Below are 12,807 nucleotides of genomic sequence, written 5' to 3' on the forward strand. Positions count from 1 at the left end.
TATTTCGTTTGTTAATATAATTTTTAAGATATTTATTTATTTGAGAGAGAGGAAGAGGCAGATATAGAGAGAGAATGGGCACGCCAGGGCCTCTAACCACTGAAAATGAATTCTAGACGCATGCACCCCTTTGTAGGTCGTGGGGAATCGAACTGGGGTCCTTAGGCTTCACAGGCAAATGCCTTAACTGCTAAGCCACTTCCCCAGCCCTGATCCTCTATTTCTTGAGTGCTGGGATTAAAAGCTTCCTCCCGGGCTGGAGAGATGGCTTAGCGGTTGAGCACTTGCCTGTGAAGCCTAAGGACCTTGGTTTGAGGCTCCATTCCTCAGGACCCACATTAGCCAGATGCACAAGGGGGCACAGGCATCTGGAGTTCACTTGCAGTGGCTGGAGGCTCTGTTGCGCCCATTCTCTCTCTGTCTCTTTCTCTTTGCCTCTTTCTCCCTCTGTCTGTTGCTCTCAAATAAATAAATAAAAATAAACAAATTTTAAAGCTTCCTCCTGATGTGCAGCTGAGTGTCTGTGCTGTGTGGCTCCCACACGTTCAGCACACATTCAGCTGCCAACCCTCCTCAGGACTGCGAGAGGTCCACTTGTGACCTGCTCAGGAAATCCTGCCTCTCCTCATGACAACCAGCATGACACCAGCTCATGGGAGATTCTGGCTTTGCTGGAGGGGAGTAAGAAGGGTCATGCAGTGGAAGAGACCCTCTGCTCACCCGTGTTCCCCAGGCTAACATGCTTGTGTGTGGTGTAGCTGTTCTAGAAACCTCTCAGTGTTATCCAGCGCCCACTTGAATCCAGGTCTCTGACTAGCCAGGCATGCTCCAGCTTCTGCAGAGCGCGCTCTGCAGGGTCTGTCCCAGGGTCCCTTTCTCTTCTGATGGTGTCCGGACTTTTGAAAAGCCGCTGGCCATGAAGTCCTTTGACCTTTGCAGAATGTCTGCCCAGAACCTTCCCTGTGGCTCAGGGTATTAGGGCAAGCTTCTCCAAAAATGTTTTCATACCTGAGTTTTTTGTCACTTACAAAGGATAGGCAGAATGAAGGACTCTGGCGGAGAATGCTTCCTTGTTAATGATCCTTGCATGTGTGTGTGATTTCCTGAACAGTTTATTTATTTTATATATTTTTTTGCTTCAACTTCCTCTCCCTTTCAGGTTTCTTGAAATCCAGAGACCCCGGCTCTGCAAGCTGCTCCGGGTCCTGGCCTTCGCTTACCCCTACACTTGGGACTCTCTCCCCATCTTCTACAGGGTAAGGGTCCTGCTAGATGCCCTCTGGGCCCACGGGCGATGCCAGTAGCTGCATTGTTTTCTGAGCCTGTGGTGGATCAAGGTGCCATGCTGGGCCCTGGGGGGACCTGTGCGAATTGAGACTCGGGTTGCTTGGTGGTACTGTGATTAGAGAGGCCATGGGAGACAGACTGAGGGCTTGAGATTAACCACAGAGCGCCAGGTCGGGCGGGCAGCCTGGAGTTTGGCGTAGTGAGGAAGACAGCACGTGACCTTGGAGGGAAAGGTTCCTTGCCTTGGTTTCTGTGATCTGTAACGTGGGTGTAAGAACTGCATGAGGTAGCCGGCCGTGGTGGTGCACGCCTTTAATCCCAGCACTCAGGAGACAGAGGTAGGAGGCTGTGAGTTCAAGGCCACCCTGAGACTACATAGTGAATTCCAGGTCAGCCTGAGCTAGAGTGAGACCTTGCCTCAAAAAACAAAAATCAAATGAGCAAAAAAAAAAAAAAAAAAAAGAATTGGCCGGGCATGGTGGCACACGCCTTTAATCCCAGCACTTGGGAGGCAGAGGTAGGAGGATTGCTGGGAGTTCGAGGCCAGCCTGAGACTACATAGTGAATTCCAGGTCATCCTGGGCTGGAGTGAGACCCTACCTTGAAAAACAAAACAAACAAACAAACAAAAAACTAGAGTGAGTTCCAAATCAGCCTAGGCTAGGGTGAGACCCTACCTCGGGGAAAAAAAAAAAAAAAGAATTGCATGAGGTAACTTGCAGTGCTGGCTGGAGGTGAAGAGTCATTAATGTTGGGCTGGAGAGATGGCTCAGCAGTTAAAGGCACTTGCTTGCAAAGCCTGACAGCCCAGGTTTGATTCCCCAGTACCCATGTAAAGCCAGTTGCACAAAGCAATGCACGTATCTGGAGTCCATTTGCAGTGGCTAGAGGCCCTAGCATGCCCATTCTCTCTCTTTCTTCCTTATAAATAAATAATATATATATATATGAAAGAGTAGGAAATGCATACCACCTGTCATCACCAATGTATTAGGACTGAGGAAAGAGGCTGAAGGAAGCCCTAGCGGGTGGGTGGGAAAGTCCAGAGAGGAGAGCTGAGGTGGGGGGGGGGTGGAACAAAAAGAGGTAAGACTCCTGCTTTCAAGCCAGATGGATCTGAGGTCGAATTCTGGTCCCAGTTGTTACTTGCTGTTAGACCTTGGGTGGTGCATATTAACTTCTCCGAGCCTCAGTTGCCCCACCATTGAATCATCTTCTTCATCGGAGGGAATGAGGGTTCGGGAACACAGAGGGTCTGCCAAGCCTTTGAGTGAACTTTTCCCAGGGGCAGCGTGAGGCTGGGAGGGCGAGGCCTTGGGGGGGGGGCGGAGGGGGCCGGAGCTCCACCTGCAAGTGGAGGGATCAGGACCTGTGTGGTTCTCCGAGTGGGTCCGAGGGCGACTCGGGGCTGGGGTATAGCCTGTTGCAGACACACCACGGAGAACCAGAGCTCACTGCAACCCACGGCATTGTGCTTCTCGATCCCTTACAGCCAGACCCTGAACCGGGGCTATGCCGTGGGGCAGAGGGCTGGGAGGTCTCGTCCTGAGTGGCGGTGTTCCTTCTGGAATCGCCCTGCCTGGACTGGAACCCTCACCTCGCTGCTTACTCCTGGTTTACAAGTCACTTATGGGCCCACCTTCCTCAGCCACAAAATGGGGCGTAGAGTCTGCCTTAGGGTCCTTGCTGAGGGTCAGAATACATTATGTACAGGTATGAAAATAACTTCAAAAGGTTTGCAGCTAATGTATGATGGAGAAGGGCAAAAATGGCATAAACACACACACACACACACACACACATACAGACATCTATATAGCAAGAGCCTGGGCCTGTGGACGATGTGTGTACTGAGAGCCGTGGGTCTCCCCGTGGGTGTGGGCGCCAAGAAGGAAGGGGCCCGCCCGAGGCCCGATCTCTTCTCAGAGCCTTGTGTTTCTTCAAATGCTTGCAGCTCTTCCTGTTCCCAGGGGAGAGTGCGAGCAACGAAGCCATCCTGTACCATCAGAAGCACACGTTCATGACCTTGCTGGCCTCTTTCTTGTACTCCGCTCACCTGCCGGAGCGACTGGCCCCTGGGCGCTTTGACTACATCGGTGAGTGGCGGGCAGCTGCGGTGGGGCTTGGGAGGCACCCCCGACACCATGCGTGTGCCCGCAACGTGGAGGACTTGTCGGGAAGAACCACCCTTAAGGGAGCACTCCGTACTCTGGCCACAGTGAGTGACCCTGACTAAAACCAGCATGTATGTTGCCAGGGATTTGCCAGGTAGGAAGGGGTGGAGACCACAGGTCCAGGACCTGAGTCTTGTGTTTTGTTTTGTTTCCTTTGCGAGGTAAGGTCTCACTCTGGCCCAGGCTGACCTGCATGGAATTCACTATGCAGTCTCAGGGTGGCCTTGAACTCACGGCGATCCTCCTACCTCTGCCTCCCGAGGGCTGCGATTAAAGGCGTGCGCCACCATGCCCAGCCAGGACCTGACACATTCTAATGAGGGACCATCCTGTTGGCGCCTAATGCCTGGGGTCCCGACATAAAATGAGCACTGGGGGCAGCCACGAAGAGGAAGAGGGAAAATGGGGTGCAGATGGCATGGAGGGGTGCTTGGAAGGAGGCAGCTGTGCAGAGGAGGGGGAGCTGTGGCTTGAATATGGTGCGTGGAGGCGGGGCCTGGAGTTAGGTTAGAGCAGGGGCTCTCGGGTGTGGGGCCTGACGATTACCAGCTGTAGCAGCTTCCAGGCCCTGCTTCTGACCTCTGACCTCTGACCTCTGACCCAGGGATGCCAGAAGTACTCGCAGAGGCTGGTGCTCCGGGGAGCTCGTGATGTGTGCCCCGAGAGGCCACAGTGTGAGGAGAAGGTGTCAGGGCGCAGGGCTCACGGGTGCCCAGGCCAGGAGAACTCTCTCCTGTCTCTCCCACTGGCTGCCCACCTGGCTCTGACACTGTCTGGAAGACACCCTTGGGTGACTTGCCTTTGGTGCCCCGGCCAGTGGGGAGTTGAACAAGGACTCGAGGAGAAGCTAACCTGGGTGAAAGAAGATAAACAGACACAAGAAGGAGACCATGCTAGGTGTTTGTCACGGCCTCGAGAGTTATTCTTACATGTAGGTTTATATAGGGTTGTAGGGGGAAGGGGACGTGGTCAGGGCAGAGATCACAGAGTTACTGGTTAAACCGCAATGCCTTTGTTTCTTCATCAGCTATGGGCAGGATGGGGGAGTGTTTAGCCAGGTGTATGATCCCATTGTTTCTGGTAATTTTAAAATATTAGGTGAGGAAGTAGAAACTTAACTTACTATATGGCAGACTTTGTTTCTGGTAGTTGAATATTAGGTGAGGAAGTAAAAACTTAACTTGCTATATGGCGGTTTCTGTTAACATGGCCGAGGTCTGGTTCATAGCTCCCAACATTTGGCACAAGAGCTCCTCACCTACTCTACCATGGCATCACTGTGCCCATCACTGTCCTCACGACAGCAAACACCTCTGTTCTCCCCAAGCCGGTTTGGTCCCCGGCTGGAGGGTTTCAGCTCTGTGCACTTACAGAGATGCGGCCAGATCAGATAGGCTTCCTGGGATCTGATTAGAGAGCCTTGGCCAGAGGCTAGCCACATGCTGACAGGGCAGGTCCCACCAAAAGGAGGATCAGAGGTGGGGAAACGGGAGCCCCACCCCGCCCCCAGAGGGGGCCTGCCTGCACCCCTTGATGAAGGATAGGAAGCTGGGGATGAGAGCTTGGGGGGCTTCTGGAAAAACAGGCCAGGCCTTGTGTTGCCAGCATTTTTCTCCTACATCATTCACCTCTATGCTGTCCTCTCGGGTGTAGAGGACAGACAGAGAAGAAAACCTCCCTAGGGGGAGGGAGAAAAACTCTTCCCCAGACAGCAGTTTATGACAGATCATTAGCAAGATGCTTAGGAAGGCTTGGGGTCTTTTTTTTTTTTTTTTTGGCTTTTCGAGGTAGGGTCTCACTCTAGTCCAGGCTGACCTGGAATTCACTATGGAGTCTCAGGGTGGCCTCGAACTCATGAGATCCTCCTACCTCTGCCTCCCGAGTGCTGGGATTAAAGGCGTGCGCCACCACGCCCGGCAGGCTTGGGGTCTTAAGCAGCTCACCCTACAGCGGTAGGAAGGAGCCTCCTACAAGTGACTTGCCTCCTCCCAGGCCCTGGGGGAGACTTGCAGGCCTGGCCTGTTAGCTCTGGCCCCCAGGAAGCTCCGAGGCTGTCCCTTCCAGAGATGCCCATGGTGGTGGCTCTTCTGCTGTCACGGGAGCAGCGTGAGTAGAGTGAGTCGTGCCTCTTCCCTGTGTCCCTGGTGCAGGCGCGCTCTGCCCTGTCGGAGGCCAGCTGACTGCCTTACACCAGATTCCGACGCGCACACAGCCTGCACTGATGCATCAGGAAGGCACCAGGCACCCTCGCCGGTCACCCCGACTCTGCTCCCGCCTGGGGTGGAGGTGCTCCGGCTGCGTGTGCCTTGTGCATGCTTACTGAGGGCTTCTGGGGAAGGCCCTGGGTGCCAGAGCTTTTTTTTGTTTGTTTGTTTAGTTTTTGTTTGTTGTTCAAGGTAGGGTCTCACTCTAACCCAGGCTGACCTGGAATTAAGTCTCAGGCTGGCTTCGAACCCACAGTGATCCTCCTGCCTCAGCCTCCCAAGTGCTGGGGTTAAAGGTGTGTGCCACCACACGTGGCTGTGGTTTTCGTAATATCTTATTTATTTATTTACCAAAGGGAAAGAGGCAGACGGAGAAAGAGAGAATGGGTGCACCAGAGCCTCTAGCCACTGCCAGTGAATTCCAGATGCATGTGCCACCTTGTGAGTCTGGCTCTGCGAGGGTACAGGAAAGTTGAACCCCAGTCCTCAGGCTTTGCAAGCAAGCACTTTAACCACTGAGCCAGCTCAGTTTTATTTAGTTTCTAAAATAAAGGCTCCATATGTCATGGAGGTTGGTCTTGAACGAAGTACCTTAGGCTGACCTTAAACTCATGATTCTATTGTCTCTGCCCAGTGCTGGGATTATAGGCAGGTGCCACCACATCTGGCTACGAATTTTTTTGAAAAAACTGAGATTCCTTATTTAAGCCCAACTCAGCCTGGGCTAGAGTGAAATCCTACCTTGAAAAACAAACAAACAAACAAAAAATCTATAATCTAGCCAGGCAAGGTGGCGCACACCTTTAATCCCAGCACTTGGGAGGCAGAGGCAGGAGGGTCATTGTGAGTTCAAGGCCACCCTGAGACCACATAGTGAATTACAGGTCACCTTGGGCTACAGCGAAATCCTACCTTAAATAACCAAAAAAAAAAAAAAGAAAAGGAAAAAACCTTTGGGAACAGAGAGATGACTCCGTGGTTAAAAGTGCTTGCATTCAAAGCCTAATAGCCTGGGTTTAATTCCCCAGTACCCACATAAAGCCAGATGCACAAAGTGGCGCATGCAACCAGAGTTTGTTTACAGTGTCAAGAGGCCCTGGTGTGCCCATGCTTCCTCCCTTCCCTCCTTGCAAAACAATCTTTAAAACAGGGAAGCTTTTGCTCTGACTGTCATTGTGTTTTTCCCATACTGCTTTCTAAGAATGAGTGCATTAAGGCATTATATTAGTCAGAGTTCTCTAGAAGAACAGAAACGGCACGGTGAATATGTAATGTCAGAAGGTTTTCCTGGAATCGCTTACAGGGTAGAGCCTGGGTGGTCTGGCGATGGCTGACTGCGGGCTGGAGAGAAGAGAACCCGGCAGCTCCTCAGTCCAGAGGGCTGGACGCATCAGCAGTCCCACACCAGCCTGGAGGCCTGCCGGGCGAGGTGGCGCACGCCTTTAATCCCAGGCAGCGGTCGTAGTAGGATCACTGGGAATTCGAGGACCGCCTAGAACTACAGAGTGAGTTCCATGTCAGCCTGGCTTAGAGTGTGACCCTACCTCGAAAAGAAACAAACAGAAAAGAAAAAGAAAAGAAAAGAAAGAAAGAAAGAAAAAAGCAAATCCCAGAACTGGAGGCCTGGTAGCTCTCCAGAGAGCTTCTGTCATTCAGTCCATATCAAAAGGCCAAAGAAGCCAGAATCTGATGGCAGTGGTAGTGATCGATACACTTGCTCAGGAAGAAGGCAGGTGACACTGTTATTTTCCCCCCAAATGTCACTTGGAAGGGCTCCCCACGTTGAGGGTGAGCAATTCTCCTACAGTACTTTCTGCAATTTCCCTCACAGGCATATCTTCTGGGTTGATTCTAAATCCCATCTTAATAGTTTCTTTTCTTTTTTTTTTATTTTTGGTTTTTCGAGGTAGGGTCTCACTCTAGCCCAGGCTGACCTGGAATTCACTATGGAGTCTCAGGGTGCCCTCGAACTCATGGCAATCCTCCTACCTCTGCCTCCCGAGTGCTTGGATTAAAGGCGTGCGCCACCACACCTGGCTAATAGTTTCTTATTAAGACCAACCATCATAGGTATGTTTGAATTTTTTTTTTTTTTTTCAAAATAGGGTCTTCACTCTAGCCCAGGCTCACCTGGAATTCACTATGTAATTCCAGGCTATCCTGGAATTCATGGTGATCCTTCTACCTCTGCCCTGGAGTGCTGGAATTAAAAATATACACCACTATGACTGGCTGTTTGAATTTTTTGAGGGAATTTTAGTATCTCCATTTTAGGCATAACCCAATTATACTTTTAGTAGCTAGGCGGTATACCTCTAACCCCAGCACTTGGAAGATCTGGGCAGAAGCATCATGAGTTTAAGCCAACCTGTGCTATATAGTGAGTTCAAGGCCAGTCTGAGTTACACAGTGGGAATCTGGAGAGAGAAACAAACAGAAAGAGAGAGAAAACATAAATAAGGACAATTTAGTAAATGTACAAGTTGTTAATCATTTTAGAGCGTGTTTATGGCCCAGTCCAATCTCTCATGCCCAGGTTCTGTGAATTTTCCTTCCTACCCCGTCGAGCCAGTCACTAGTCTCCTCTGTTACCCTGACTTTGCCTAATCTGAGCATTTTATATAAACGGAATTCGTATTTATCTATTTATGGGGGACAGGGAGAAAAAGAAAATGGGTGCACCAGGGCCTCCAGCCACTGCGAACAAACTCCAGATGCATGTACCACCATGTGCACCTCTGTTATGTGGGTACTGGGGAATGGAACCTGGGTCCTTAGGCTTCTCAGGCAAGCGCCTTAACCGCTAAGCCATCTGTCCAGTCCTAAATGGAATTTTAAGCCTGGAGTGGTGGTGTAAGCCTGGAATGCTAGCACTCATCAATAATCCTAACACTCAGGAGGGGGTGACAAGAGGGTCAAAGGTCAGCCTGGGCTACGTGAGTTCTTGTCTCAACACACACACACACACACACACACACACTCACACACTCACACTCACAAAGAAATGAAAAGCTAGGTGAGGTGGTGCACACCTTTAATCCCAGCACTCAGGAGGCAGAGGTAGGAGGATCACCGTGAGTCCGAGGCTACCCTGGAAAAAAAAAAAAAGAAATGGAATCATGCAATCATATACATGGTCTCATCTGGGTTCTTCCCTTAGCATCACACTTTTTGCCATAACTCAGTAGCCCCTTTTGATTGACAATCTATTTATAATTGTTTTAAACAAAGAGAGATAGAAGAGAGAGAATATGGGCATGCCAGGGCTTCCAGCCACTGCCAACAGACTCCAGATGCACGTGCCACTTTGTGCACCTGGCTTTACATGGGTACTGGGATTGAACTCAGGTCCTTAGGCTTTGCAGACAAGTGCCTTAACTGCTGAGCCATCTCTCCAGCCCCAACAATCTCTTTTTTTAAAAATTTTATTTAGGGCTGGAGAGATGTCTCAGCAGTTAAGGCACTTGTCTGCAAAGCCTAAGGACTCAGGTTTGATTCCCCAGTACCCACTTAAGCCAGATGCATGAGGTGGCTCATGTGTCTTGAGTTTGTTTGCAGTGGCTAGAGGCTGTAGCATGTCAATTCTCATTCTCTCTGTCTCTCTTCTCTCTCTCTCTCTCCTTACAAATAATACTAATTTTTGAATTATTTATTTATTTATTTGCAAGGCGAGAGAGAGAGAGAATGGGTGTGCTAGGGCCTGTAGGCACTGCAAGGAAACTCCAGATGTATGCATCTTGCTTTATGTGTAGTGTGGAGTAGAACCCAGGTCGTTAGGCTTTGCAGGCAAGCACCTTAAACACTGAGCCATCTCTCCAGCCCCTTGGTTAACGATCTTGATGGCCTTTGGGGTGTTTCTCGTAGGTCACAGTCACCAGCTGTTTCACGTGTGTGTGATCCTGGCCACGCACTTGCAGATGGAAGCCATCCTTCTGGACAAGACGCTGAGGAAGGAGTGGCTTTTGGCCACCTCCAGACCCTTCTCCTTCCCGCAGATAGCCGGAGCTGTTCTTCTGTGCATCGTCTTTAGCCTCAGCAACATACTTTATTTCTCAGCTGCTCTGTATCGCATCCCTGAGCCAGAATTACACAAAAAAGAAACTTGATTCGGATCCAGACCACATGCTTTTGGGGGGCCGAGGTCAACACGAAGCCATTGACGTGGGGCTGTTGGCTTTACAGTGGCCGAAAGCAGTCATAATGATGGATGTCTCGACAGTTTTGAGTGGGTTTGTGTCAGAGGTATTTAACGGGGGAGAATTCTCTAAATGTGCAGTCTTCATGTGAACTTTAAAAGGGGGAACGTGGGCTCAGGCAATTCCTCAATAAGGCAAATTATTGCTATCTCATTGTTTTAACTTTATTTAAAATGAGGTTTTTCAGGGGCTGGGATGTAGCTCAGTAGGTAGAGTGCCTGTCTAGCATGCACAAAGTCCTGAGTTCAATCTCTAGCACCACATAAATTGGATGTGGTGGGGCATGCATGTAATCTAGCACTCAGGAGGTGGAGACAGGAGGATCAGGACATCCTCAGCTATATAGTGAGTTCAAGGTCAGCCTGGGATACATGATACTCTATCATAAAATTAACATAGACTCAGGAGGCAAAGGCAGGAGGACTGCTGAGTTCGAGGCCAGCCTGGGACTTACAGAGTGAGACCCTACTTTGAAACAACAACAACAAAAAGAATTAAAATTAAAATAGAGTTTTCAGTACTACTTAAACTACGGGAACAAGTGTACTGTCTTTCTAGTTTTTGCATTAATCTTTAGAAATGGAATCGGCTGCATTCGGTGAATTTCATGAGGAAAAGCTTCTCCCGGGAGCTGCTAATGGCAGCCTGACCACAACTTGCCAAGGGTGAGAAGGAGGCTGGGTCTTTGGGAGTCAAACATTCCAGAAGGGACACTTCCTGCTTAGGGAAGGGCATGAAAAGGAAAGGAAAAGTCCTCTTCCCACAAGTCCACTGGGTCCTCAAAGTGCAGGCTTGCATGCCATGGCAGACTTGGAGTTGGTACTGTTTTATGTTGTGTTTGATTGGTTTTTAATGCCACCGCCAATGAATGGACGTCACCTGTTCTGTTGTGCTCTGTGTTCTTGTTGCCATTTTGAGCTGCAGAGTATTTTGCAGTGCAGGTAGAATGTGTTACCTGTGGAGTTCAGTGTCAGTTTCCAAGTGGCTGTGGTAATCTGTCACCTTTCTTCTCCCCCGAGGTAGGGTCTTACTCTAGACCAGGCTGACCTGCAGTTCACTATGTAACCTCAGGCTGGCCTCGAGCTCACAGCGATCCTCCTACCTCTGCCTCCCAAGTACAGGAATTAAAGGCGTGCGCCACCACGCCCGGCATCTGTCACTTTTTTAATTGCTTTTTTTTTTTTTTTGGTTTTTCAAGGTGGGGTCTCACTGTAGCCCAGGCTGACCTGGAATTCACTATGTAGTCTCAGGCTGGCCTTGAACTCACTGTGATCCTCTTACCTCTGCCTGCCGAGTGCTGGGATTAAAGGCGTGCGCCACCATGCCTGGCATCTGTCACCTTTTTAACCAATGAAAGCACTACCCATGGACATACTATGTGCTTGATATTGCTTCAGTGTTTCAGATGTGCAGCCAAGTTCCTCATTTGTGCAAGCATGTTGAAATCATCACTGATGGGAGGGGTTTGATGTCCTGTCCTCCAGCTTTATGATGAATCAGCCTGGGGCAGGCGGATTCCTGGACGGACCTGGGAAGTCCGCTTCCCAGGGTTAAATGCGGGTTTTGTGGAAGCAATCCATACTGCAGCATGTCTCCAGAGGATTCTAATGCAGGAGGGCCATGGATGGAGCCTGAAGAAATGCTAGTGTCTCATATTCCCAAAGGATCTCAGTACCTTATCATCTAAAGACACTTCCCTTGGGCTGGGGAAATGGCTTAGTGGTTAAGGCGTTTACCTGTAAAGCCTAAGGACCCTGGCTTGATTCCTCAGCACCCACGTAAGCCAGATGCACAAGGGGGGCATGCGCCTGCCATTTGTTTGCAGTGGCTAGAGGTCCTAGTGTGCCCATTCTCTCTTTCTTTCTATCTACCTCTTCCTTTCTTTCTCTCTCAAATAAATAAAATATTTTTTAAAAAGACATGTCCCTTATTATATTTCCAGAGTTTTCTAATCTCAATAGTATTGTAATTGTCAAAATAAAAATGGATGTGTCAAACTGTGGTCAATATAAGTAAATCAATCAGAGCTGGGAGATATGAAGGAGAGGTGCTCATGTATGTATGCCTGATTTAAAAACAATAACAAGGGCTGGAGAGATGGCTTAGCAATTAAGGCATTTGTATACAAAGCCAAAGGATCCTGGTTAGATTCTCCAGGACCCACGTAAGCCAGATGCACAAGGGGGCACATGCATCTGGAGTTCGTTTGCAGTGGCTGGAGGCCCTGGCAGGCTCATTCTCTCTCTCAAATAAATAAACTAATTAAAAAAGAAATAAATAAAATAAGAAATAAAAACAAGGGCTGGAGAGATGGCTTAGCAGTTAAGGCACTTGCCTACAAAGCCTGAAGAACGGGGTTGAATTCCCAAGTACCCATGTAAAACCGGATTCACCAAGTGGCACATGCATCTGGAGTTCATTTGCAGTGACTGGAGGCCCTAGCGTGCTCATTCTCTCAAATAAATTAATTAAAAAAGAAAGAAATAAAAAATGAAAACAACAAGGGCTGGAGAGATGGCTCAGCAGCAGTTAAGGCACTTGCCTACAAAGCCCGGAGACCGGGGTTCAATTCCCCAGTACCCATGCAAAACCAGATTCACCAAGTAGCGCATGCATCTGGAGTTCGTTTGCAGCTGCTGAGGCTCTGGGACGCCCATTCTCTCTGTCTGTCTCTCTTCTCTATCTCTCTCTGCTTGTAAATAAATAACGGTAACAAACAACTTTTACAGAAGAATCTTCCAGAAGGGCTGGGAAGATGGCTCAGTTATTTTCTTACTGCAAGGACAAAATACCTAGCCAGAAATAACTTGGGGAATGAAAGAGTTGATTTTGGCTTGTAGTTCCAGAAGACAGAGCCCATCATGGTGGGAAGGCGTGGCGGCAGGAGCTTGAGGCAGCGGGTCACATTCAGTGCACAGACAGGAAGCAGAGTGATGAAGGCTGCTG

The 12,807-nt window shown here is 49.5% G+C and overlaps 1 protein-coding gene across 1 annotated transcript in view; it reads left to right on the forward strand.

Moving 5' to 3' along the window:
* Positions 1 to 10,601, forward strand: part of Paqr5 (progestin and adipoQ receptor family member 5) — a 98,151-nt gene extending 87,550 nt beyond the window's left edge. Inside the window, exons 6-8 of the mRNA XM_004666739.2 lie at positions 1,160 to 1,256; positions 3,242 to 3,383; positions 9,530 to 10,601. Coding sequence (XP_004666796.2) covers positions 1,160 to 1,256; positions 3,242 to 3,383; positions 9,530 to 9,771 — 481 coding nt within the window. The 3' untranslated portion in view covers positions 9,772 to 10,601. The remainder of the gene's footprint in view (positions 1 to 1,159; positions 1,257 to 3,241; positions 3,384 to 9,529) is intronic.
* The last annotated feature ends 2,206 nt before the right edge of the window (positions 10,602 to 12,807 follow it).

The sequence above is a fragment of the Jaculus jaculus genome, chromosome 10 (assembly GCF_020740685.1).
Source record: "Jaculus jaculus isolate mJacJac1 chromosome 10, mJacJac1.mat.Y.cur, whole genome shotgun sequence".
In the NCBI taxonomy this organism is placed as follows: domain Eukaryota; kingdom Metazoa; phylum Chordata; class Mammalia; order Rodentia; family Dipodidae; genus Jaculus; species Jaculus jaculus.